General features: G+C 42.8%; 2 protein-coding genes across 2 annotated transcripts in view; both read right to left on the bottom strand.

Annotated features, from left to right (window-relative positions):
• LOC146026887 (transmembrane protease serine 11D-like) overlaps positions 1 to 965 on the bottom strand; it is a 49,742-nt gene extending 48,777 nt beyond the window's left edge. The window contains exon 1 of the mRNA XM_083157942.1: positions 771 to 965. Within this exon, the coding sequence (XP_083014068.1) occupies positions 771 to 965 (195 nt within the window). The remainder of the gene's footprint in view (positions 1 to 770) is intronic.
• Positions 966 to 16,541: 15,576 nt separating this feature from the next.
• LOC146026983 (transmembrane protease serine 11C-like) overlaps positions 16,542 to 27,136 on the bottom strand; it is a 46,735-nt gene continuing 36,140 nt past the window's right edge. Inside the window, exons 7-9 of the mRNA XM_083158011.1 lie at positions 22,920 to 23,176; positions 18,857 to 18,999; positions 16,542 to 17,238 (exon numbers count right to left, since the gene is read on the bottom strand). Coding sequence (XP_083014137.1) covers positions 17,074 to 17,238; positions 18,857 to 18,999; positions 22,920 to 23,176 — 565 coding nt within the window. The 3' untranslated portion in view covers positions 16,542 to 17,073. The remainder of the gene's footprint in view (positions 17,239 to 18,856; positions 19,000 to 22,919; positions 23,177 to 27,136) is intronic.

Below are 27,136 nucleotides of genomic sequence, written 5' to 3' on the forward strand. Positions count from 1 at the left end.
TCCCAGCAGACACCAGCCTTATATTCAAAAGTGCCGCCCTGCGGCATGAGACTCATCGCCCTTCTGCTGTACAGGGCGGAAGTTCAGGACGCTGCTTAGCAACGAACCTGATGCTTCTGCCCTGTCTGCCCGGCTACTGCAGGAAAAAGATGGCCGCCGCCCGCAGTGTCCCTGGAGCTCCGGCGCTGTCACTAATAGCAGCGCTGCCGGATCGGCCGCCAAACTCAAGAGCAAAATATGTTTCTTTTATTTTTGAGGACACAGCTTGTCCAACACTGCGTAGAGGCAGAACAATCTGCCAGACGGAACTTCTGACAGAATATCTCACTATGGTGAATATTGGGGTGCAGTGCAGTGCAGCACAATTATTTATTATAAAGTAGACACACTGACTGACACAGCCTGCCTGCCTGTACACTGTGACTACACTACACTGACTGACACAGCCTCTGCCCAGCACTGCACTGACTGACAGTCTGTCTGACATACAAGTTACACAACCCAAACACTGACTGTGTACACTACTACTACTTACGCTGACTATATATATATATTATAGTCTATAATAATTTATGCCTGGACATGCATGTTTTGAAGAAATATGGGGGTATGCCCCCCGATGACAGGCTTTCCTTAACTCGTGGCACATACTATAAACGGTGGCTGCACATCCATAATGCGAAGGCCAGAAATTAGCCCCATTTCCTCCCTGGAGTTCATGAAAGTTATATTTACCAGAAAAATAATTTGTAATATCATTTGTAAATAACCTGCAGACCAATATCAGATTCCAGTTGCTTGGAACAGCACATGCAATCTCCACCACCAACCCTCTCATCATCAATGTCCTTATTTATGATCGGAAGCAGCTCTTCTAAAACGATTGTTTTGTAGGGCCCAAACATACCAAGCACTTCAGCCACAAAAGAGTCAGTCCTCTTTTCTGAAATGCTTGGTTTGTGCATGTCCTTTTTATAATTAATATACGACATAAGGGTAGGTAGGAGGGCTCAAAGACAATTCCATCTTGTAACACTTGTTGATTATATAGGAGGAAAAAAGAATCTCTGGTGCACATTATAAATCTACTATAGAATTAGGAGATGGGAGGGGGCAGTATGGGCAACAGGACAGCTTCCTAATATTTGTTAGTGCAAGATAGGCTGGTTTGGAGTTTGCAGGTCAGCAGTGCAAGAATTGGATTCTCCTTCAACCCGTGTCAGGATTTCTTTGCTATTAATTTATCTTCAATGGCAATCAATGTTTTACTGCAAATACATACACCATTTCCCTGTTCTGTTCAAACATTGTTATATATTAGACAGCCAACCTGTCCTCCACTGCTTCTTTGTGTAGACAACCAGCCTTTGACCAATATTGGTGCACAGTATTGTCAGCTGTGAGGTGGAAATTGTTAATAGTACTGTAGGAACAGAATCTGGCCCAAATGACATTTTTTCTTGTAAACAGATCCAAAACCAAATCACAGGGATCGGCTCAAATCTCTACTTGGTATGCCCGTGGATAGGATGAAGAACACATGTACCAGATCGTTATGTTGGAACACTACCCCTAGCACTAGGATGCTGAAACCACCCATTTTTGGTGTCATCTTTTCTGGGTGTGACCTATTCCTCCCAAGGTAATCCTACATTGTGCGCCCAAGACGGCTGCCACGTCTGGTACCTTTTATGGTTGGAATATATAACCAGTAGAAGTTATTACCTAAAATGTCTGCACCAACCCAGCAGTATGCTGAATGTGCTCTCTACGTTAAGTCCTTATTTCTCTCTGTATTCCAACTTCATGCAATTCTAATGCCTTTGTTCAATGTATCATGTCCTATGGGAGAAAGGCGCTATATAAATACATTTTTTTTATTATTATTATTATTTCAAAATTGGTAGAATTTGAACAGAACTATTTAAAGATTTTAAGTGTTTCATTTAATGGTGCATTGGAGATTTGATTATTAAATAATGGCCCTGATTCTGGTTGACTCAGAAGCCACATTTATTATTTATTTATTAACAGTTTCTTATATAGTGCAGCATACTGTATTCCGTTGCGCTTTACAAAGGAGTCAAAATGGAGGAGGGCCCTGCTCGCAAGCTTACAATCTATAGGGTTACATCCCCTCGCATGTCCTGCTGGCAGAGAAATCATTCGATGGTCACGACCATCAAATGATTTTTCAGGCCACACAAATATATCTCATTGGAGACTGACTTATACAGTATTTGCGGCCATTCCGTCGAAGACAGGGCGGCTGGCGTCAGTGTGACTTCAGCTGCCCGCCCCGGCACACCTCCTTCCGCCCCCATTCCCATGGGTATGCCCAGCATTTTCATCGGGACACCCATGAAATGCTGGGTGTGCCAATGGGCGATACCTAGTCCCACTGCCCCACGCCCGCACTGCTTAGTGCAAACGGCCCGGTGACATTGGAAATCACCATGGCCGTTCGCACAGTGGATTTGCACATGGAACGGGCCCGAATTCGACCCCTTCTGAATGGTATAGATTGACCCCCAATAGGTGTAAAACATATTAAAATAATTTGTTGTTTGTCATAGTGATAAATTAATTAAATTAATAATTCTAGTTTTAGGCAAATTAAGATATATCTTCTCCTTTTAATTAGTATTTATTGTGTATTTGCAGGGATACATAGACTATAATTTTATATGGAATTATTTATAATATGTTTTCATGAAGACATGTTTATGATAAATTGTGGTGGGTGGTGTTAATTGCTGGACATAGACAGTGATACCATTTGTACTTTCAGCTCCACCCTAGTACACTGAAGCAGATGTGTTGTAAATCAATGTTCCCCAAACTTTCACGTCACTTTAGGAAATCAGCATTTTTTTCACAGAACCCTTAGGATTAAATTAACTGTTTTTTGGCACATAGAATTTAGGATATGTTCTTGGCAGTGTCAGACTTGGGTATGAAGAGCCATACCAGGGGAAAGGAGGGCTCATGCTTAAAGGTGAGGCCAGCCAACACAGAGGCAAGGCTAGCCATTAGGGAGTGCATGGCACTCAGGAACTCTTCATAAATCACAGAGGGGCATCATGATAGGGGTAGGGGGAGTTTTGTAGCACTAGGTGCATTTGTATGCACCCCCTAGAAAAGGGGCATGGCAAAGGGTCATACAGTGTGACACAGGGACATAACATACAAAGTGTGACATACTGTACATGGGATGGGCATGCACAGGGTGATAAACATGGCAATACAAAGGGACATACACAGGGTAAAAGATGGGAATACAAAGGGTGACAGAGTGGAATACACAGGGTGACAGTAGCACATACACAGAGTGACAGAGGGGCACAGTGTGACCGTGGCACACACATGATATACTATATTGACTACTGCTAATCACACTTCTGATGAAGGACTAGGACAGTTGTGTAATTGTTGTCTCACGTTTCCGTGACATTCTCCTGCACCTGGTTGATCCTATCCTTGGTGGGAAGCTGAGCCAGATATGGAGTCCATTATCAGAGGGGGAACTTTGAGGAAAGTTATCACCACCTGCAGCTGTTTGCCATTGGAGATTTGATCTATGCTTTTTAAATCATCTTTTTATTTTAAGTGCAATGTGTAATTTATCATTTTGTTATACCTAAGGTACTGCACCAATTTTGTCTCTTTTTGCTTGTATGTAACGTGATAACATGGCTGCCGGGTTTCAAGTTGTGAAATTGAATACTAATCTCATTAGCTACTTGCTCATACATATCTGCACGGAACATTTCTGGCATCCTGCCACTCTTGTTATCTACTTAAGCAGGACATTTTTCAAGTTTCTCTGTTAATCCATCTCTGCTGATAAACAGGTTCACTATTGTACACTTGATTGAAATACTTCCTCCTTCCTGAGCTGTCATGTCTCACTGAGCCCATCATGTGTGTGTGGCAAATCGTGCTCTGTTACGATTATATGAGAAAATACTTCCTTGTCATTTTGCCTTTCAAGGAGCTAACATATGTCATCTTCTGGCTACACTGATCAATCTCGGTAACCTCAGTAAACTGCTACTCAGTATGCTAGCTTCCTTATTGCTTTGGGGCTCCTGATCTTGGTTGGTAGTATTGAATGCTACTTTGAAATCCAGTGCCGCACGAAGGGGGGGGGGGGGGGGGGGGGATTTCGAGTACCCAGAAAACCCGGGCTGAGCTTGGTTGACTTCCACTGTGCGTTGGCTGCGATGAAAGCCAGCGCTTGCTCAGGGTCTATTATAACACTGACTGGCTGTGCTGGGTGTAGTGAAGGATGGGATGGGGCTGTCGGGGGCAGCAGGCTCCTTGCAATCACATCTCCAGCCAGCTCCTCCAAGGTGCAATCCTGGAGGAGCCCTGACCACAGCCATGTAAAAACAAACACATGAATTTATTTGGGTACTCTGCTGACACTGTAGTAGATTTGTTTTTTTGGGGGGGAGGGGTGGCGTTGACACTTCTTTATTTCCAGGGTCTATTATCTTAGAGCTAGGCTGTGGGGAGAAGGGGTTAGGAACTTAGAAGAGGGAGGGGTAGCCTGCTCTGGGGAGGGTTAGGCTGATCCGATGGATGCTTGGGGGAAGGTGAGTATACTTACCTGATCCCTGTCTGGATTCCCTCCTTTGGGATGCCCCTGTCAGGATTATGAACCACGTCTTTCCCACCACAGATCATTCATCTGTATTATATGTGTGTGTAATATATATATGACATCTGGGGGAGGTGCGGCACTTCCGGCGCTGTGTGCAGTGTCACCATCACCATGACAACTACAATCAACGAACAAGGATTACAACAAACATACATTTAGAATCGGCAAACCAAGGGGGAATAACATGTAATGATTAACATACATGACACAATTGAAAATATATGTAAAATTACCTCACTAGGTTTTAACGCATTGTAGTATGTATTAATAATAATGAGCCAGCAATACCGGTCACCATAACTATGTATACCCAAAATAGTAAATTCAAAGAAGTTAAGGAATGATAGCCAAAACTATGCAAAGCCAGATATCATGACAAATTTACATAAAAACAAGAATAAGATCCAGACATATGTGATTATTTACGAGTCATGCAGCTAATTCCCAGGTTCTTATTAAGACCTCTAGGGGATATAGTATCCAAGCGAAGGATCCAACGTGTCTCGCATTTAAACAATTTGAGACCTCTATTGCCTCCTCTCATACTGGGGGGGAATATGATCTATCATCCTATATCGAAGGGAAGGAAGAGGATGTTTTATAGCCACAAAATGCTTAGGTACTGGCAAATCACATTTTCCTCCAGCCAGGGCTGCCGTTATAGTAGAGCAGTGAGGAAAATGTGATCTGCCAGCACCTAAGCATTTTGTGGCTAAAAAACAGTAGGCAATAGAGGTCTCAAATCTGCAAGCAGATAAGATAGGTGGTCACCTGCTGCACAGTGGTCTCCATTAACTTTTATTGTGATCACCACTATTGTATAAAAAGTGAATAGTGAGGGACAGAATCCCATTACGACTTTATAAAAACAAAAAAGTCTGATACATCTACGGTGTCAAATTGATTTTTATGAAACTATGTCAAAAATAACTTCATTTCAGATCTAGTGATAAGATCCATATCGCCACTATGCCCCTGATGAAGTCGTTCCGACGAAACACGTTGGGTACTCTTTTAAGTAAATTGTCTACACCATACAAGAGATTCTGAAGTTTATTTCTATCCGAATACTGCACATAAGAAGAAAAAATATCAATGTAATCGATACTGTTTTTTTGGGTGGTACTAGAAATAAGCGCAGTCCAATATTCTCTTTTTGTTTATATATATATATATATATATATATATATATATATATATATATATATATATACTTCTAGTGACATCATATACTGTATTATTTAATTTTTGGGACATTAAGGTTTTTGTTCTTATTTGGTCATTTCATCGCTCCCACCCATTCCTAGGGGTCCGGGGACCAGGCTAGTGCAGTGAAGTGTGTACCTCTTCTTCAAAGAAGTGTCTAACTTACTAAGCATCACACTAAGGCAGTGGTTCCCAAACTTTCTTCACCAGGGCACCCTAGAACATCAGCATTTGTTCAAGACACCCCTAGTCAAAAAGTTTCTTATGGGTAAATAAAAAAAAGTAAATTGTGCTTAGCTGTCCCCCTCAGGTTCAGTTATGTGGTGGGGAACATAGCTGTAGCTGTGGTACGAATTGTCCCTACATTGTATGATTGGCAGCTACCAGCATCGGTTTTGCCTATCACTTTGAGCATTAATAAATAAATTGTTTTGGTCATAGACCAAGGAGAAGAGGAAGGGAACATTTTTATTGTAAGATTAAAATGCTGGGAAACGATAAACAACCACTTGCACACATTTGACAGTAATTATTTCCTTATGCTATTAGCCATAGGCAAGAAGGAAGAAAATGCTACAATAATAAAACCACAGACAATCCTATACCTTCTGCGGTTCGGCCATTTTTGTAGACAGGGAACATTATCAAACCATCTAAATAACCATCTATTGCAAACCCACCAGTCTCTGGTGGGTTTGCAATAAGCGACTCCTGTTGGTAATCCACAAACAAACATATATTTAAAATCCAGTCAATCGTGGACAAAGGATTCCTAAAACTTTCTTTTTAAATATATGTTTGTTTGTGGATGTGCCATTTAATTATTTTTACCATTTATTGGACTGGCCTTCTTAAAGAAAATGCTACGTGTCTACCGGTGAGAATTTTAAAGTAAGTGTCACCTGTTTTATATGTATGCTGCGCAGGGCCGTCTTAATGCATGGGCTTACTGGGCAGCTGCCCTAGGGCCCCACAATTCTAGGGTCCATCGAGCAGGGGTTTGCTGGTGCCTACAGAGTTTCTTGTGAGGCTAGTAGAGATTGCTGCCTAGCTGTTTTGGTTGTGAATTACACAAAATCAGAGCTTCTGGGAAACATTCCGACCATAGTGACCTGAGATGTAAAAGAAACCGTTATATGAACGCGTGGGTGAAAAAATAAGTAAGTGTGGTGCTGAAAGGGTTATCTGCTTATTTGAATACCTACAAGCAAAATCTCCTCATATGCGCTGTTTTTCCTAAATCTTTTTTTGGTCAATATGTTATTTTTCAGAGCTTGATGGTCTCTGTAGGAATTGTTCAGCTGCACATTATTTAATGAACCCCATAGGCACTAATCTTGAAGTATTAGTGTTCTGTTGTATGATAACTAAGGATCAGCCCAAAGTATGTGAAATCATACAAGCAACACTCCCCTGGCTGCACACAACGTACACATGACTTCATATTGGTTTTATCACTTACATCTAGCGTAACCAATGTATAATCTGCACCAACCTGACATGCTCTCATGCTATGACAGTGAGCTCTTTGCTACCCACATGGCCATAAAGCACTACATCCTCACACTGCCGCATGTATAATCTCCATAGAAGGTTTATCGGCATGAGTAAGGCTCTGCTTGGAGCCATGGGGGGCTGGACAAGAGGCTTCCCCAACCTGGAGTGGCAGTATGTGAGTGGACGCCACTGGAGGCAATTCCTATCCCTAGCCAGACTGGTGTATGCATCTGGAGGTGAACGACCTATCTTCTGGTCCCATCCAAATATGGAGCTGGGCTGTCAGCTGCTCTCTGTTAGCAATGGACCAATATGGCATTATATATGTCCACAACAAGAAGCATGTTTTTTTTTTTTTTTCTTGGAGATGTATCAGTATGATTAATACATTTTTTTATATTATTATGCTTGTTCCCTGGCATCTTTATTGTTGCTTCTCAAGCGTGAGCTTTTCATTTTTAAATATAAATTTACTGCCATTTGCTAACTCTCCAACTGCACATGTGTGAAAGTCACATCGATCCTAGAGTAGATAGATATTCTTTCCATGATTATTCTATGTATTAAAGACAAAGATGCATCAATGTGCATGAATATGGGAGTTTGAAGCAGGGGTAGATTGGAGCATGGGCTGACTCACAAAGGCTAGTTATTAAACTATGATTAAATGGCACCATTGCCGTACTACACCAGTACTACGCCTCTATAAGGCACAGCAGTGGTAGCACCATTCTGTCCTTCCCTGAGTTGTGTTGAGTGACCTTCTCTGTGCAGTACAATGAGAGGGCTCAAAGCTGGTGGCATTAGCAGTACTAAGAATGAGTCTGAGTGACTCCTGATAGTACTCCAGAATAATGTGGGCCCTTACTAAGAAGCAGTCCGTTAACCCAGTGGTCCTCAACCACGGTCCTCAAGGCACATCATCAGTCCAGGTTTTATGGCAATCCCTGCTTCTTCACAGATGTATAATCAAGATGACTGAGGTACAAATTCAGTCACCTGTGCCTAAGCCTGGATAGCCATAAAACCTGGACTGTTGGTCTGTCTTGAGGAACACTACTATAGCCTGTGTATTAGCTCTACCCTAGAGAGAACTAATCCACACAGTCTGCAAGTATATCTGTCAGATAATCCCTGTATTATGGATATTACTGCAAATTCAGTATATATTATACAGGGAGGTGATTCCCAGGAATCAGTATCAATATAACAAAAAAGAAGAAAAATAAATTCCTACAAGGGTCACTCCAAACTGACTAGATCTGCTGATTTAGCATTATTTAAAGCATGTTTATTGTTAAAGTGTCCCAAGAAAATGTATTTAAAATATATCAATTAAAAAAGCGGTGAAATATCTTTAAAAACAATTGTGAAGAAGTGCAATGATGTGCAAAGGTGTGACCATAAATTTTTAAATAAAGCCATCTGTATGTGTGTGATCTTTATTGAGTATCACAAAGAAAATTGTTGGTAACAGTCTGCGCTCACACGGACCAGCTGCTGGAGATCACACAAAGCAGGGCTACCAAACCCAGAAATACACGTATACACAACAAGGATGTGGATCCCTTCAGCGCTGTTCACAGGATTTTCTCAGAAATAATTCTCAATAGGCCATTCACATCCAGGGTATTCATGCCACCAGGAAAAGAAAAAGAAATCTCTAGGTTACCATCAGCATATAATAGTTTTTAACTGAATGGTCAACCACCACTGGCACTCACCTAGACTGGCTAGGAGAGGTTCACATCAAGGTTTCTTTTATATGATCATCAGATTAGGTACACATGGAAATGGACTCACCTAGGGTAAATGCCCTATGTACATCCAAAGGTTTCTTTTGTTGAGATGAAGTAGACACCGGGAAACTTGTAAATTTTTCAAAAGTAAAAGGTTCACACTTTAATGGTAAAACAGGACACTCCAAACCGTTCACCCTGAGGAAGAACAAACTGTGTTCGAAACGCGTTGGTGTGTTTAAAGGATTTTATTCAGGACCCCAATCTTCATCCCTTATAACATCTGAGGACTTTGCTGCCCCCGACTAGCCCCCATTCCGGGTGAGGGTTTTGGAACGTGGCTGTATTGACGGTTTGGAGTGTCTGACTGATAGAAAACAAGTTGTGAAAGCAGGGGAATTCACCTCCCAAGTGCGGTCCATCGGCACAGGAGCCCCCCAGGGCTGTGTAATCTCACCCCTGCTCTTCTCCCTGTACACCAACGATTGCACCTCAGAGGCGCAATTAGTAAAGATAATCAAATTCGCAGATGACACTACCATCATTGGCCTTATCAAGGACGGGGATGAATCAGCCTACATACAAGAAGTGGACCGATTGGCCTGGTGGTGCAGCAGCAACCATCTAGAGCTCAACGAACTCAAAACCATTGAGATGGTAGTGGACTTTCGGAAGAAGGCTGTTGGTGTTCCTCCGCTAACAATTGCTGACATTGTGGTGTCGCTAGTGGACTCCTTCAAGTTCCTAGGAACCACAATCTCCCGGGAACTTAAATGGGGGCAACTGAGGAAGTTCAACATCCCACAGAAGCTTCTGCTTCTCTTCTACTCCGCAATTGTAGAGTCTGTACTCAATACTGGTCTGGTACGGCTCCGCCAGTGAGAGAGACAAATGCAGACTCCAAAAGGTAGTCAGAACTGCAGAGAAGATAATCGGGACAGACCTTCCCTCTGTCCATGACCTGTACCTGTCCAGAGCAAAAAAGCAGGCAACAAAGATAGTCAAGGACCAACTAGATCCTGGCCATTGGGCTATTCCCACCAGGTCCACCAGAAGCCTAAAAAGTTTCTTTCCTCAAGCGGTTCACCTGTTGACACGTGAACTCATGAACACCTCACTGTCGCACCATAACCCTTTGCACATAATCTAACACGGTGTCCCCTTGGAATAACTTTCTATATAGAAACATAGAAACAAAGAATTTGACGGCAGATAAGAACCACTTGGCCCTTCTAGTCTGCCCCTTTTTTTAAACATGTTACCTCAAACCATATTTGATCCTTATTTTTATGTAAGGATATCAATATGCTTATCCCAAGCATGTTTAAATTGTACTACTGTATTTGTGTCTACCACCTCTGTTGGGAGGCTATTCCACTTATCTACTACTCTTTCTGTGAAAAAATTCTTCCTCACATTTCCCCTGAATCTTCCTCCCTCTAGTTTCAGTGCATGTCCTCGTGTTCTGTTGCTCCTCTTCCTGTGAAGAATGTCTCCCACCTGTACCTTGTTAAAGCCCTTGATATATTTAAAAAAAATTCTATCATGTCCCCCCTTTCCCTTCTCTGCTCTAAAGTATACATATTAAGATCTTTTAGTCTTTCCTGGTGCGTTTTGTGATGTAGGCCATGCACCATTTTAGTTGCTCTTCTTTGTACAGTCTCTAATGTATTTATATCCTTCTGGAGATATGGCCTCCAGAACTGAACACAATACTCTAGGTGAGGTCGTACCAATGACCTATACAGTGGCATTATTACTTCTTTCTTTCTACTGCTGATACCTCTCCCTATGCAACCAAGCATCTGACTTGCCTTCTTCATTGCTTTGTTACATTGCCTACCTGCTTTTAAGTCCCCTGAAATAGTGACACCTAGATCCCTCTCTTCCTCTGTAGTTTCCATTATAGTGCCATTTATACTATATTGAGTCTTTGGATTTCTGAGACCCAAGTGCATGATTTTGCATTTTTTGGCATTAAACTGTAGTTGCCATTCTCTTGACCATTTCTCTAATCTACCTAGATCCTCAATCATTTGTTTTACTCCTCCTGGTGTGTCTACCCTGTTGCATACCTTTGTGTCATCTGCAAAAAGGCACATTTTACCCTCAATTACAATAAAGATATTAAAAAGCACCGGTCCAAGTACAGATCCCTGGGGTACTCCACTTGTAACCTTTCCCTCCTTTGACTGTACTCCGTTTACTACAACTCTCTGTTTTCTGTCCTGCAACCACGCTCTTATCCATTCAACTATCTTAGAATCCAATCCCAAGCTTTCAAGTTTATTTAACAGTCTGCGATGTGGGACAGTGTCAAAAGCTTTACTAAAGTCTAGATAAGCTACATCTACAGCCCCACCTTGATCTATTACTTTAGTCACCCAGTCAAAAAAGTCAATAAGATTTGTTTGACATGATCTTCCCCCAGTAAACCCATGCTGTTTTGGATCCTGTAAATTGCTGGTTTTGAGATATTCTACAACTCTTTGTTTTAAGAGTGTTTCCATCAATTTCCCTACTACTGATGTAAGGCTCACTGGTCGATAGTTGCTTACCTCTTCCTTGCTTCCACTTTTGTGCAGTGGGACTACATTCGCTGTTTTCCAGTCCTCTGGGATTACTCCAGTAGCTAGTGACTGGTTGAATAATTCTGTTATTGGTTTTACCAGCTCCCCTTTAAGCTCTTTTAGTATCCTTGGATGTATCCCATCTGGCCCCATTGATTTATCCACTTTCAGTTTTGAGAGTTCTGTGAGGACCTTTTCCTCTGTAAATGTACTTGTCTCTCCCTCAGTTTTCTGACTATACTTGCAACTTAACTGTGGCCCCTTCCCCTCTCTTTCAGCAGTGAATACTGAGCAGAAATAATTATTAATATTATCTGCTATTACATTGTCCCCCTCAAGAAAACTTCCACTCTCTGTCTTCAGTCTAATTATTCCATTTTTTGTTTTTCTCCTTTCACTTATATACCTAAAAAAAGTTTTCCCCCCTTTACCCACTGACTGGGCCATTTTCTCTTCAGCCTGTGCTTTTGCACATCTGATTACCTTCTTAGCCTCCTTCTGTCTAACAAAATACACCTCTTTGTCCTCATTCTTCTGCGTCTGCTTAAATTTCTTAAAGGCCAACTTTTTTGCTTTCACAATACTTGCTACTTCTTTTGCAAACCACAATGGCTTTCTTTTTCTTGTGTTTTTCCTAACTCTTTTGACACAAAGTTCTGTTGCTTTTAGAATTGCACTTTTTAATTTTTCCCACTTATCCTGCACTCCTTCCAAGTTCTTCCACTCTGCCAAAGAATCCCTTACAGAGTTTCCCATCTCTACAAAATCAGCCTTCCTAAAATCTAACACCTTCGTTTTTGTGTGCGATGAGTCAGTCTCTGTCTTTATTTTGAACCATACTGCTTGATGGTCACTGGATCCCAGATTTTCACCCACATTTATGTCAGATATTCTGTCACCATTTGTAAGTATTAAGTCTAATATTGCGTCCTTACGAGTGGGCTCCCTCACCAATTGCTGGAGGGATGCTCCTTGCAAGGAATTCAGCATGTCCCTACTTCTGGTGGAACTTGCAACAGGCAGCTCCCAGTTTACATCAGGTAGATTAAAGTCTCCCATGATTATCACCTCTCCTTTTAATGCCATTTTATTGATGTCCTGCAATAGGCTCTTGTCTAGTTCCTCTTCCTGACCTGGTGGTCTGTAGATCACCCCTATACGAAGAATCGCCTTCTCCCCTGTTTCTATGGTCACCCAAAGGGCCTCCGTTTTTTCTTCAATACTTTGTATTAAGGTAGTCTTTATATATTTTTTCACATATATTGCAACCCCTCCTCCAATTTTTTCCATTCTGTCCTTCCTAAATAAAGTATATTCTGGTATAGCTATGTCCCAGTCATGATTTTCATTGCACCATGTCTCTGTAATAGCCACAGAATCCAGTTCATCCCTTGTCATTATTGCAATTAGTTCTGGGATTTTATTTCCTAAGCTCCTAGCATTTGCACACATAGCTCTTAAAGTTGTGTTTGTGCTTCTCCTGCTGCTAGCTATGTTCATCTTTCTGCCTATATCTATTCGGTTTTGATCTGCATTATCTTCTGTTGCAGTGGATAGGCTTTCTGTTCCATTTGCCTGCAGAGACAATACCTATAGGTTGGGGGAGCAGATTTCTTCATTCTTATTTGGTTCACTGCCCCCCTCTGCTAGTTTAAATAGTTGCTTATGAAGCTTCCAAACTTCTCACATTATATTCTCGTTCCCCTTGACTGTACACGTTGCCCCACCTGTTTATATTGTTTATTGTTTATACTGTATGCCGTTTACTTGTTACCCACCTGGCTGCTGCACAGCAAATTGAAAACAAATTCCTAGTATACGCAAGTATACCTGGCCAATAAAGCTGATTCTGATTCTGACTGTATAATTTCTCAGTGGGTTATACATATATTATTCTCACTGGTCCCTTACTGTGTGGGGCACTTGTGAACTTGTCTATCCTCAAGACAATGTTGCACTGTTAGGGCGAGATGTATCAAATGGAAAATGCGGTAAAACCCCGGTTTTACCGCATTTTCCTATGTATCAAAAATGATACCGCAGTGAAGGGTATTGCCACCTTTGGATGTCCTATTTTTGCCGCTGTGGCTCTCTGAGCTGCTGGCTATGTCCCCAGCCGCATAGGCTGCAGAATAGGCGCATGCGTACAGCGTTTATTATGCAGCCTGTGAAGATGGGGAGATAGAGACAGGGGGGGGGGGTGACAGGGGTCTCCCAACTGTCGTCTCCCCCTCCCCCGCGCGCCGTAGGACACTGAGTATGGACAACCTCCCTTGAACACATTATGCACCATAACAAGAGGGCCCTTTTTTCTAGCGAAAATCCTGTACACCTTATGCCACACAGTATGACCCAATATTCACATTATGACACATGGAATGATCCAAAATTCACAAAATGCCACACAGAATGAGTTAAAAAAAGAAGAAGCTAAAGATCACATTATGCAACGGAATGAGAAGACACAGGGTGAGAGGGGGTTGGTGCAGGGTGAGAAGGGTTGGTAATAAGGGTGAGAAGGGGGTGATGAGGGGTGAGAGTAGAGTGGCAGGGTGGAAGAGGATGCAGGGAGGGAGGGGGGATGGAGGGTGGCGTAGAATGCTGGGAGGGGAGATGCAGGGTGGCTGAGAACGAAGGGAGAGAGGATTTACACAGGGTGGCACAGGATGCAGTGTGTGAGGGGGGCATGGTGGCACAAGATGCAGGGTAGGAGGGGGAATGCAGAGTGGCAGAGGATGCAGGGAGGGGAGTCACAAAGTGGTGGAGGATGCAGGGAGAGGAGACAGTGATGCCCATTATACATATGCCACACACCGGGATGCCCATTATACATATGCCACACACCGTGATGCCCATTATACATATACCACACACCGTGATGCCCATTTTACATATGCCATACACCGTAATGCCCATTATACATATGCCACACACCGTGATGCCCATTATACATATGCCACACACCGTAATGACCATTATACATATGCCACACACCGTGATGCCCATTATACATATGCCACACACCGTGATGCCCATTATACATATGCCACACACCGTGATGCCCATTATAGATATGCCACACACCGTGAACCCAAGACTCTCCCGGCATCTTGGGTTGCCGGGCAACCACTGGGAGCATTGCCCGGCAACCCAAGATGCCGGGAGCGCTGCCCAGCATCCTAAGACGCTGGGAGAGTTTCCCCCACATGACGCATCACACCGGTAGTGACGTCAGATGCCGCCTGCCCGCCCCAGTACCGGGAGCTCCCGCAAGCACCTCAGCACTGTTATATAAGGTATGTTTGATTTGTCTTTGCCTGCCCTGCTGGATATGGTATGGGTTGATTTCACCTGATCCCGATGGATCGGGCCAAGAAACTGTCCCAAATTGGATGTGTTTGATGCCCCCGCGGGTCCGAAGTGCGGTGAAGTATGCATTGGACTTGAGCCGGAGATCAGACATACTGCCCATCCGACCTCTGCCTAGGCCCTCCACCCGGTGGTGGTAAGCGGGGTCACGTGTGATCAGTCGCATGTGAAAGGACCGCATGCGATGTATCACATGCGATGCTGCACCAGGGAAGGTCCCAGGTGGCTCAAGGGAGTAAGACGGCAATACACTGCTGTGATAAATCGCAGTAGTGTATGGAAACCTTTAGATGTGCTGTAGATCACAGATATCAGGTTTCTTTATGTGAACATTTAGCTTCATTCAACATTCTAGACCTTAACATAGGGGTAGATGGACTAAAAATACAAAGCTCTTTCCTATGGTTATAACATTTCCAAACATGTAAAAAACAGGATACTATAGTGTATTTAAGTAGAAATATTTAATCATTCATCGAGTACACAATTGATATACAATACATCAAATGCAACAGTTTTAGAGAAATACAAGTTTATACATGCTAATGAATACAAAATAAGACCTAGCAGTAAATGTTTTGATTGGAGCAGAGCAGGTAACAGTTATTAGCCTGTTAATACAGTAGCTTGCCAATATAACACACTACTGATTTCCTGGAGTGTTATGTGGCATACATACGGTGCAATGTGAACTACGGATGTCGGTAGAAAACATAATGCATATCGTATACAGCTGCAATGCCATGTATACAGCTTGCAATGCCGATACGCACTGCATTGCAATATCGGAATCATTCGAAAAAATAGACTGCGCAGGCAGCACAATTTTGACTAGAAAGTGTACAATTTATAATATAGTATAGCCAAAATTGTACAAAGCCAAAATTGTACATAGCCAAAATCACACAATGGGCTTGATTCAGACCTGCTTGCTGGGCTGCGAGTATTCGGAGTTCAGCAATCAGGTAAATGCTACCCCGCCGAGTTCCCCCACCCCTTTGCACGGCTGCAAATTTGTTCGCAGCTGTACACACAGGGTAAATCACTCACCATCGGCCGTGGAACACCTACATTTTCTGGGGCACTCTAGAAAATGTAAAATGCTGGGTTACCGCCCCCAAATGCCTGCAGGGTATCAATCACCCTACGAGTAGTCAGCAAAGGCTAGGCTTCCTTCATACATAAGGCTCGCACATGCACACAGCGTACTGCGCGCATGTATGGTCATCTGATAATCACTCTTGCTGCGTATTCCCAGCAAAGTGAAGAGGTATGAATCGGGCCTATGAGTACGCACCTTTACAGTAATTGTTTTGTTGTTGTTGAATAAACATGCACGTATATAATTTGAAACGAAAAAAAAAAACACCTGTACTCTGCTATCACATAATTATTGCACAAATGTTGAATGTATAACAAATCTAATTAAATCATTGACTAAAAGCAATGACAATCGCATAATCCTGTATAACAGGAAATATCTAAAATACAAGGTGCTAAATTATACTGTCACCGATGATTAACATGATTAACATTGTTTTTGTAAACAGTTGTTCTGTATTTTATTTCATGTGAAAACAAGTATTAAATAAATAGGATGTTTAACTTAAAAATAACTTATATTTACAAAAAGCACAGTTTAAAGGGAATTCAAGTTTAGTTTTTTTTTGTACTTTAATTAAAGGCTGAGAGCAAACCGTCCGCAAAGAATTGATGATGGTAGTTTTCATTTATACACTGGCCGGTCCTAGAAATTCCTTGTTTGGTACGGTACTGGTATATTTTATGCCAGTGAAAACAGGACAGGAGGATATAGAATTAAAACCTGACATGATCAGTTTTCCTGAGAGTGGTTTCATTATCAAGTATGTTTTGTCACTGTTTGAAAAGCGTGGTTAGCCCAGACAAACCAGAGCTACATACCCTCCAAGTGATGAATTATGTTATGAATTAAATATATTTTTCAGAGCGAGGGCGAGATGTTTGGTTTATGAATGTTCTTAAGGTCCTGGGACATTGCACATTACAGGCCAGTCTTGTCTTTGATCCAGCTACGCAGATATGTAACCCTGGCATAGACGCCGGGTTTGTTTGGTAAAGCGCATATCATATCTCCAAAGCTTGCAATTCCAACTAGACACCACTTGTCATCGATTTGTTTGGTAACCAGAGGTCCTCCAGAATCACCCTAGATTGGAGTAAGAATAAAGCAATATGTATTATCCTGTTCACATACAGTATAACAAGTAAGTATAACTGTTAAAGTAGGAGGTAAAAATATTATATACTGTATTAAACACTTCAACCATTACTTATCCTCTAAACCAGGCATGCCCAAACTATGGCCCTCCAGCTGTGAAACTACACATCCCAGCATGCCTTGCCACAGTTTTGCTATTACTGAATACTAAAACTATGGCAAGGCATGCTGGGATGTGTAGTTTCACAACAGCTGGAGGGCCACAGTTTGGACATGCCTGCTCTAAACCATTTGAATGGTTTTGGCCAAAGATCTTGATTGTATCATTACATTCTTATTGAGTTTATAGGTTGTATTCTCATCCATGTTGGGTCAACCCACAAAATAGCTGCTTCCAATGTGTGTACTCGGCTCCTAAAGTTCAGGGATGGCCATTTATCATTGATGAGTCGCAACCAACTATTGATTACAACTGATGGTCCTGGTCAAGGATTTGGTCATAGGGAGATTTGCAGCCATGGGATTTAATGGATTGGAGCAGTGGGCCCAGCACTAAGTTCCATGTGATTCCCATTTTGTTACCTGTGTATACCTGCCTGTAATTACCTGCTACATCTTTACCTGAATGCTGTTTACTGCACACCTGCAAGTTAACCATGTCCCTACTACTGTTAACTCTGTGTTCACTCAAATAAACCACTTTCCTGGTTAAGCTTCTAAAACGTGTGTAGTGTAACAACACCTCAAGCACCGCTATATACTCTGCCAACATAAATTAGGGGGGTAGTTGAAGGGTCCAGTATGCTTTCACCTAATGAAGCCAGTCATTACTCTGCTAATATAGTGCTTGCAAGAGAAAATACAGCTGCTTGTGGTATTGCATGGCAACAACCTTCTACTGCAATCAAGCAGCGATTCAAAAGCACTATGATTGTCATAGATGATGAGTCCGAGGACTACCTGAGCCCTCCCTCAGCCTCCCTTAGCATTGGCCGGATGATTCTCAAATTAACTAAAAGCCATGGCTTCCTTTTTTTTTTGCCCCAGCCACTGCTATAGTGAATGGTTACAGCAGTGACAGAAAGAGGTAACATTTTTACTGAACTCTTTATTCTTTTCTTCTCTATGTCGCTAGAGGTGCAATCTATAATTTGCCATACAAAATGAATGTAAAATACAAATGAATTTGAGAGGTTTATTAAGCTCGGTGAAGTGATAAAGGGTCTTGTTTTTATCACCTGCCAATCGGCTCCTAACTGTCATTTTTCAAACCAAGCCTGTAACTTCACAGTTAGAAGCTGATTGACACTTTGGGGGAAATTTACTAAAGAAAATTTGTAAAAAAATAGGTGTATTTGTATCCAGAAATACACTTATTTTTTACATTAACTATCCCGAAAATACGGCAATTCCTATTTGTGTTGATAGCACATCAATACGAATACGAATTGCCGTATTTTCGGGATAGTAAATGTAAAAAAAAAAGTGTATTTCTGGATACAAATACACCTATTTTTTACAAATTTCCTTTAGCAAATTTCCCCCTTTATCACTTCACCGAGCTTAGTAAATCTGCCCCTGAGTTCTTAATGTGATCACAACTCACCCGACAGGAATCTACTTTTCCCTCCATGTAACCAGCACATATCATAGCTGGACTTATTTGATTGCCATACGCCTGAGGACTACGGCATAAATCAGCATTTATTATCCGAACTTCAGCCTGTTGAAGAACTGATGATGCTGGACCTGTAAATAATAGGAAACATTTAATCATTCTTTTGCTTTACAGCTGCTGTTGCAAATCACTGTTACATATAGGAGGTCATTCTGTTTGGCTCGCTAAGCAATGAAAATTCGCTGCTTAATGAGCATTCTAACACCGCTAGCCCGGCGAGCAAATGACCCAATCCCGACGTGCGTTCAACATTCCTGCCACTTTTGCGAATTAATGTTTTTATAATCATCCATGCACAGGGTAGCATGGCCGCTGGCCATCATATGATTTCTACCCTGCCGCAAATATAAGTCAGTCTGTGCTGACTTAGACTTTCAGCGTCCAAGGCTGAGAATTAGGCGGGTGACCTACGTCCCTGTGACGCACAACCAAATTAAGAAGGGGTTGTCCAAAAGAAGTAAAATATAATGCTATTCTCCTGAAAGTTACAGACCACTGCACAATGCAAGCTCTTTTTTCCTAAGCCTGAGTCAGATGCAGTAATGTCCATCCAGGTTGCCACAGTTGTATGCCAATACAGCTACATAGCCCTTTACAAATGTACAAGGACTTAAGGGGCCTACACACTGGGTGACACTGCCAAGCTATCTGACAATGTGGCTCACTCAGATAGCTCAGCAAAATCGCTCAGCATACAACACTGCACACTTGCCCAGACTGGCAATCTTGCTAGATTTATTTTGCATGCAGAATACTAATCGCTGAGCGACAGTGACACGCAGGGCCACGCATCGATATTGCTTTGGTCCCTACACACGGAGCAAAGTAGGGGCATTTTCTAAGCAATCTGGAATCGCCCCGTGTGTAGGCCCATTAGACAACTACTTTCAGCATCTGTAGATGCCGCAATAGCAAATTACAGTATGCATGGTTAGACACACCATCAGTCACACTACAATACAGTAGTATGACTGATGGTGTGTCTAATGCATAAGTTAGTATTGCGGCATCTACTCTTTGTCTGAGTATGGGATCTTATGTGAGTAGTAGAGATGTGCGGCGGCCACTTTTTCGGGTTTTGGTTTTGGATCTGGATCTCCCTTCGTGTTTTGGATCTGGATTGGTTTTGCCAAAACCACCCTTGTGGGTTTTGGTTTTGGTTTTGGATCTGGATCTTTATGAAACAAAAATGCTAAAAATCGCTAAAATAACAGAATTTGGGCCTGTTTTTGCCCCTAAAGTATTATTGACCTCAATAACATTAGTTTCCACTCATTTCTAGTCAATTTTGATCACTTCACAGCTTACAAAATTGTTTTCATTTACTGTAGTTGGGCCAAAAGGTTATACCGAGGTAGCTGGATGACTTAGCTAATCGACAGCAGTGGGCATCACATACATGTGGACCTTACACTTCCAACCTGGCACATCTTGGAAGCAGAGCGGCACTGCAGGGGCAGACAGGGTGGCAGTTTAATAAACTATCCCAAAAAAAGAGAAATGCTCCAAAGAGCAAAAAATACAAAGAGGTATCGGCCTTGTCGTGGTAGCAGCTTCAGCACTTCTATCAGGTTGCTGATCTCCCACTATTTCCTCCTCCATCATCCTCCAAAAATGTGTTTTTATTTTATTTATTACTTTTATTTATTTTTCTTACTTTACACTGGACACAGCCTGTCACACTGGACACAGCCCCTTGGACACTGGACACTGCCCCTGGACACAGCCCCTGGACACTGCCCCTGGACACTGGACACAGCCCGTCACCCTGGACACAGCCCCTGGACAATGGACACAGCCTCTGGACACAGCTCCTGTACACTGGACACAGCCGTCACACTGGACACAGCCCCTGGACAATGGACACAGCCTCTGGACACAGCCCCTGTACACTGGACACAGCCCCTGTCACACTGGACACAGGCCCTGTCACACTGGACACAACCCCTATACACAGCCCCTGTACACTGGACACTGCCCCTGGACACAGCCCCTGGACACTGGACACAGCTCCTGTACACTGGACACAACCCCTGTACACTGGACACAACCCCTGTACACAGCCCCTGTACACTGGACACAGCCCCTGTATACTGGACACAACCCCTGTACACAGCCCCTGTACACTGGACACAGCCCCTGTACACTGGACACGGCCCCTGTCACACTGGACACAGGCCCTGTCACACTGGACACAACCCCTGTACACTGGACACTGCCCCTGGACACAGCCCCTGGACACTGGACACAGCTCCTGTACACAGCTCCTGTACACTGGACACAACCCCTGTACACTGGACACAGCCCCTGTACACAGCCCCTGTACACTGGACACAGCCCCTGTACACTGGACACAACCCCTGTACACTTGACACAAACCCTGTACACTGGACACAGACCCTGTCACACTGTACACAGGCCCTGTCACACTGAACACAGCCCCTGTACAGCCCCTTGTACACTGGCCACTGCAGCCCCTGTACACTGGACTTGTGTACAGCAGCCCCTGCAGACCCTAATCGAGTGAGCAGCAGCAAAATAATATATTATTATTATAGCACAGCACACAGCACAGAGCACAACCACCCTCTTCCCTCTCCTATGCTGGAGTAAAGATGGCGGGGCGCGCGTGCGTCTTATATAGAATCCAGATCCCGCGAGAATCCGACAGCGCGATGATGACGTTTTGCCTCGTTTTCGGTCCGGAATTTAGGCTGGAACTCCCGAACCGGCTCGGATCCAGACTCGGATCGTGATATTCGGATCTGTCGGATCCCGGAGATCCGGACCCGCTCATCTCTAGTGAGTAGCTGTGCGCCTCTATTCACAAACATCCCTGATCATGGTCACACACAGAACGATTGAGTAAATGATGAGAGAGTTTACTCAATTATTTAGTGTGGCTATGATCAGGGGTGTTCGGACTGATGCTGCACCTCTGCCTGCCGCCACACCTTCGCATCCCACCTCCGCACCCCCTCAGCTGACAGACAGAGAGGCCGGCGGTGGGCAGGATATTCCAAATGAATAGGATGGCTGATGACAGAGCTCTACAGCCAATCAGGAGCCACCCTATTCATTTGAAATCTCCTGCGCGCCGCTGGCCTCTCTCTGTCTACCAGTGTCAAAGTTGCGGCAGGCAGAGATGCACCGCGGCATGGCCGGAACTTGGCTGCACTTTCATCATGCCTACACATGGAAAGATGTGGCCATGATCCTGCATGACGGGTCGTTCATCTTTCCACCTGCTTAAGAGGTCAGCAGGCTCAATGAACAACCTGAGGGCACCTGCATCAGATCATCATAAAGCCCACACAAGGTTAATTATTAAACAATTGGTTGTTCCGATCGGTCGGAAACGGCCATATCATTTAAAAAAAATCTTACCATGTGTGGACACCTTTAGTCTGCATGTCAGATAGAGTCCCAGATGTCATTTATATTGTACTGATATTGCAGTTACTAAATGAATTTACCAGCTTCTATTCAGTAATTATTTACTAACATGTTTTAGACTGTGATGTGCATATACTGTACAAAAAAGATTGGTCAAGTCCACGTCATGGAGCCTACTTATAGAACACATACCACTTATCTCATAAAAAATCAAATCAAGTAAGCCATTATGCAAACATATTATTAAATTACATCATTTTGGAACCCAGGAAAACATGGACCACATTAGTCCCCTAAAATACAGATACCTGTCATGACATGGGTAATTGATGCAGGGTATAACATGTATAACTCCGGGTACTCCGGTTTCCTTCTCAATCCAAAATATACTGGTAGGCTAATTGGCTCCCAACAAAAATTACCCTAGTATGTCTGTGTGTGCATGTACATGTGGTAGGGAATATAGATTGTAAGCTCCACTGGGGCAGGGACTGATGTGAATGTTCAAAATATTCTCTGTAAAGCGCTGCGTAATATGTGTGCGTTATATAAGAAACTGCTAATAAATAAATATATAGTGCTACATTCAACTGACCATCAGATTCAAGAGCTCCCCATCCAGTGATGTAACACGACAAGTTGTCAGGAAAGACGTCAGCCATCTTTGGGAGGCAAACAGGTCGGACGGAGGATTTTAAATTGACTGGGTTGGATAGCTCTAGAAGAGCAATGTCGTTTTGTAGTGTTTGATCATTAAAACCTTCATGAACTATGATTCTCTGAAGTTTTAGTCCAGATCCATGGCTTGATGAAATCGTACCTAATACCACTGTCCATCGATTTATGTCATTACTGAGGAGACATAAAAGCAAGCACATCAAGAAATATACAGAGAACAATACACAAGTCTAATATATAAGTAGTCTTTATGTTAAAGAGGCATATTACAGAGAGGAATAGATGGTGAGCATCCCAATACCTTTCAGTGTCACAAGCTAACCCCCAGTAACCCTCCCTACCTGCAGCCTAATCCACTCTACCTAACCCTAGCCATCACTGACCTCCTTGCAGCCTAACCCTAACTGTACCAACCTTAGGGCCTGACCCTCCCTTCTCAGTGCCTAGATTTGTTAGCTTGCACTTATGTCTGTATTTTCCAAACTGGATTGGTCTGCAATAGACTAATTATTGTAACCTTAGTATAACTCTAAACTGTCTTTTATTTATACCCAGTATTGTCTAATGTAAATAAGGAAAAAAGGAATGTCTAACTAGCTCATGTAGTTTCTATGCTTGTAACTCTACCCACATATTTCACCAGTAACTCGATATACTTTTTGTTTTATCTTTTCCGTCTCATAACTCATTAATCTCAATCTCAAATTGTCCTGTCATTTTTGTTAAGGTGTGATAATTATCTTGCAATACAATAGAGTGGGGCTTGCCCAATAGACAAGGGATATACAGTATACAGGGCATAAAGTGGTCTTGGAGAGGTGGTGGCACTCCTTTCCCCCTGGTTGGATGTGTATCACTCTTATCACCCTTGTGGTTTTCTATTTTTGGGCCAGATGTACTAAGCTTTAAAAGTGTTAAAATGGAGAGTGATAAAGCTCCAGCCAATCAGCTCCTACCTGCCATGTGTGTTTGAAAAATGACAGGTAGGAGCTGATTGGTTGGTGGCTTATCATTCTCCATTTGATAATTTTTCAGGGCTTAGTACATCTCGCCCTCTAAGGTGGCCTGTTTACTTCAAACGGATGGCCTGTGCGAAAATGTTGCATGCAAATAAAAAACGATAAATTTTAATAGCGAGGTTGGTGGTTTGATGCATTTTGTAGCTATTTCGAGTAGCTGAGCAAAACTGATCCGTATCAACGCATCCAGGGAAAGAACTCTAGTGCCAAAAGTACATTTTTTACTTCGATTTTTAAACAAACAATACAATATGCAATGGTACAAGTGGAGAACTTGGAACAGAAGTGGATACCTCATTTATCAATTTTGGTTAAGTATGAAGGGAGAAAAAGGAATAGTCACCAAAAATCTAGAAATAATATATGATACATCTGCCCCACTGTGATTTACTGACTGTGTACTGTGCATATTCCTTCTTGTTCTTATTATTATTATTATTATTATTATTATTATTATTATTATTATTATAATACTGCCCAATATTCAATCTGTTTTAAATATTGTTGGATTTTTCTTTTACATGACCTTTTAACTCCTTGTAACCTACCATTTGTTAAATGTACACATCACTATGGCTGAGTTATGACTAATCACTTTCCAAAACAGCTTTATTTTTTCTGTCACAATATATCATAAGCACTTTTCCAATCTTTTGTATTGATAATACCAGTTGTTCTACATTCCTGGTCATAAAGAAGAATATTGTTTGTTAGAGATGGCTACCGATTTTATTTTTCCCTAGTAGTTTATTATCTATATATATATATGTCTAGGGGGAAATTTACTAAGATGAATTCGTAAAAAATAGATGTATTCGTATGCAGAAATACACCTATTTTTTACACATTCGTATTTTCGGGATTTACTATCCCGAAAATACGGCAATTCGTACACCTATGGATGGGACATTCATATTTGTATTTACAAATATGAATGTCTACACCATCGATAGTATACGACAGGAATCACCATTCAAAAGAATGGTGGTTCCTGATTTACTAAGCGGCCGTACTAAAAATACGGCTGCTAATTGGTGTGAAACTGCCACGAATATACGGCAGGAAAATACACTTTATTTTCCTGTCATATTTGGATTTAGCCTGCATGGATCAGTCAGATCCGTGCAGGCTGCAATGTGTAAAAAAATATAAATATAAATAAATAAATAAATAAAAAACGTCGTGGGGTCCCCCCCTTCACAGCTGTAACAAGCACCAGGCTGACAGAGCCGGGGCCGGTAATTAAAAATCAGGGAACCCGACAAATAGGGGTTCCCTGATTTTTAACAACCAGCCCCAGGCTCCAGGTCCGGGGCTGGTTCCCAAAATACGGGGGACAAAATGAGTAGTGGTCCCCCGTATTTTAAGAACCAGCCCCAGGCCAAACCAGACAGCAAGGTAATGCCACAGCCAGGGGGAGACTTTTTATACAAGTCCCCCTGGCCAAAGCATTAACCCCCTGACTGGTCAGCCTGGCCAGGGGCCCTGGGGGAGTGGGGACCGCCCCCAATAAAGGGGTCCCCCCCCTTCAGGACTTTCCTGACCAGTCTGAAGCCTGGTGCTGTCCTCGATGCCCCTGAGCGGTGGGCATCGAGCTGATAGAGTAAAAAATAGAATAAAAAACGATTGTGGAACTATGAGTCCCAGCAAGCCTGCCCCGCAAGCTGGGACTTGGAGAACCACAAGTCCCAGCCTGCGGGGCATTAAAGGGCCCGCTGGCACTTGTAGCTCCACAGTAAAAAAAAATACACTGACACACAATAAAAATAAAACTTTAATACATCCAAAGCCCATACATACTGATACTTACCTATCTTGAGCCCGTAGGTAGGTCCCTGGGTCTTGGTCCTGGTCCGGATCCATGTCGGCATTCGGGCTCCATGTCGATGTCAATGTCGGCAGCGTCTGTCAGCATCCGGTCCGCGTCCAAATAAATCCATGGGGGACCTGTGGAAGGAAATCCAACTCACCCAGGTCCTCCTATGAAGATCTGTAGTCGTGATCCGATGTAGTCCTGGACTTCTGTCACCTTCTGTGACATGCCGGCATCTCCATCAGCTCCCCGCATCGGACTGTCAGAGGCGCAGAGATCTTTCATCTTCCACGTCTCTCCATAGAATGATTCTATTGGCCGCTAGGTGGCCAATCAGGAGCCGACATTCTCAAGCATTAGGAGGCTGACCATGGGAGCGCACATCCGGCGATTTATCGCTGCAGCACAAACAAATCACTGGCAATATAGTCACTCAGCGACCATATTGCCAGCGATATTGCACCGTATGTACGTACACAGCTTTAGGCTCCTGTCTCTTCCTCCTGGTAGCTGCTCTCTGGTCCATTGCGATGATTGAGGGCTCAGATCCACACGTACAGTACATGTGGTAGTATAAGCTGGTACACTAGGCATGTGCAGCAGCTCTGTCCCTTACACTGCATGAGGTGGTGACAGTTCTAATAATCATATTATACACCAGTGCTATTGTTTCCATCATTTAAGGCACTTGCCAAGTGGAGCAACTATAACCCTTCCCCTGCTTTTGCCTATGGGAGTCATTACTGGAAAGGAGAAGAGTTAAGGTGCATACACACTGCGCGATTTATCATTAACAATATGCACAATAATTATATAGTTAGCGATATATTGTGAAATCATCTAGTGTGTACGTACTATATTGTTAACAATGCGAACTCCTGCGGGTTGTTAGCCACTCTGTCATCTGTACATGCAGGGTAATGCTGACTATATCAGCAGCGAAAGCATGTATGATGTCACTGAATGTTATAGTTAGCGATATCAGTCAGTATATAAGAGTTAGATCACTTGCCTGGGAGTTCAATGTATCGCTAACAATATTGCACAAGGAGCATATTACAGTATATATTGTGTACCCAACTTTGCGTTAATGTTTGCACCATCTACCCATAATAAAAGTGTATATTTAACCATGGCCATCTTAACGTATAGCCTCAATGGACAGCTGCCAAAGGGTCCCAAAATACTAGGGTCCTTCGAGCTGGGGCATATTGGGTTGTGGGGATCTGCCTCCTGAGCTTCTTGTGAGCCAGTAGATAATGCTGCCTGGTCTCCATGCTTGTGAATCATACACAAACAGAG

This window comes from Crinia signifera, chromosome 1 (assembly GCF_055691185.1).
Source record: "Crinia signifera chromosome 1, ASM5569118v1, whole genome shotgun sequence".
Lineage (NCBI taxonomy): Eukaryota > Metazoa > Chordata > Amphibia > Anura > Myobatrachidae > Crinia > Crinia signifera.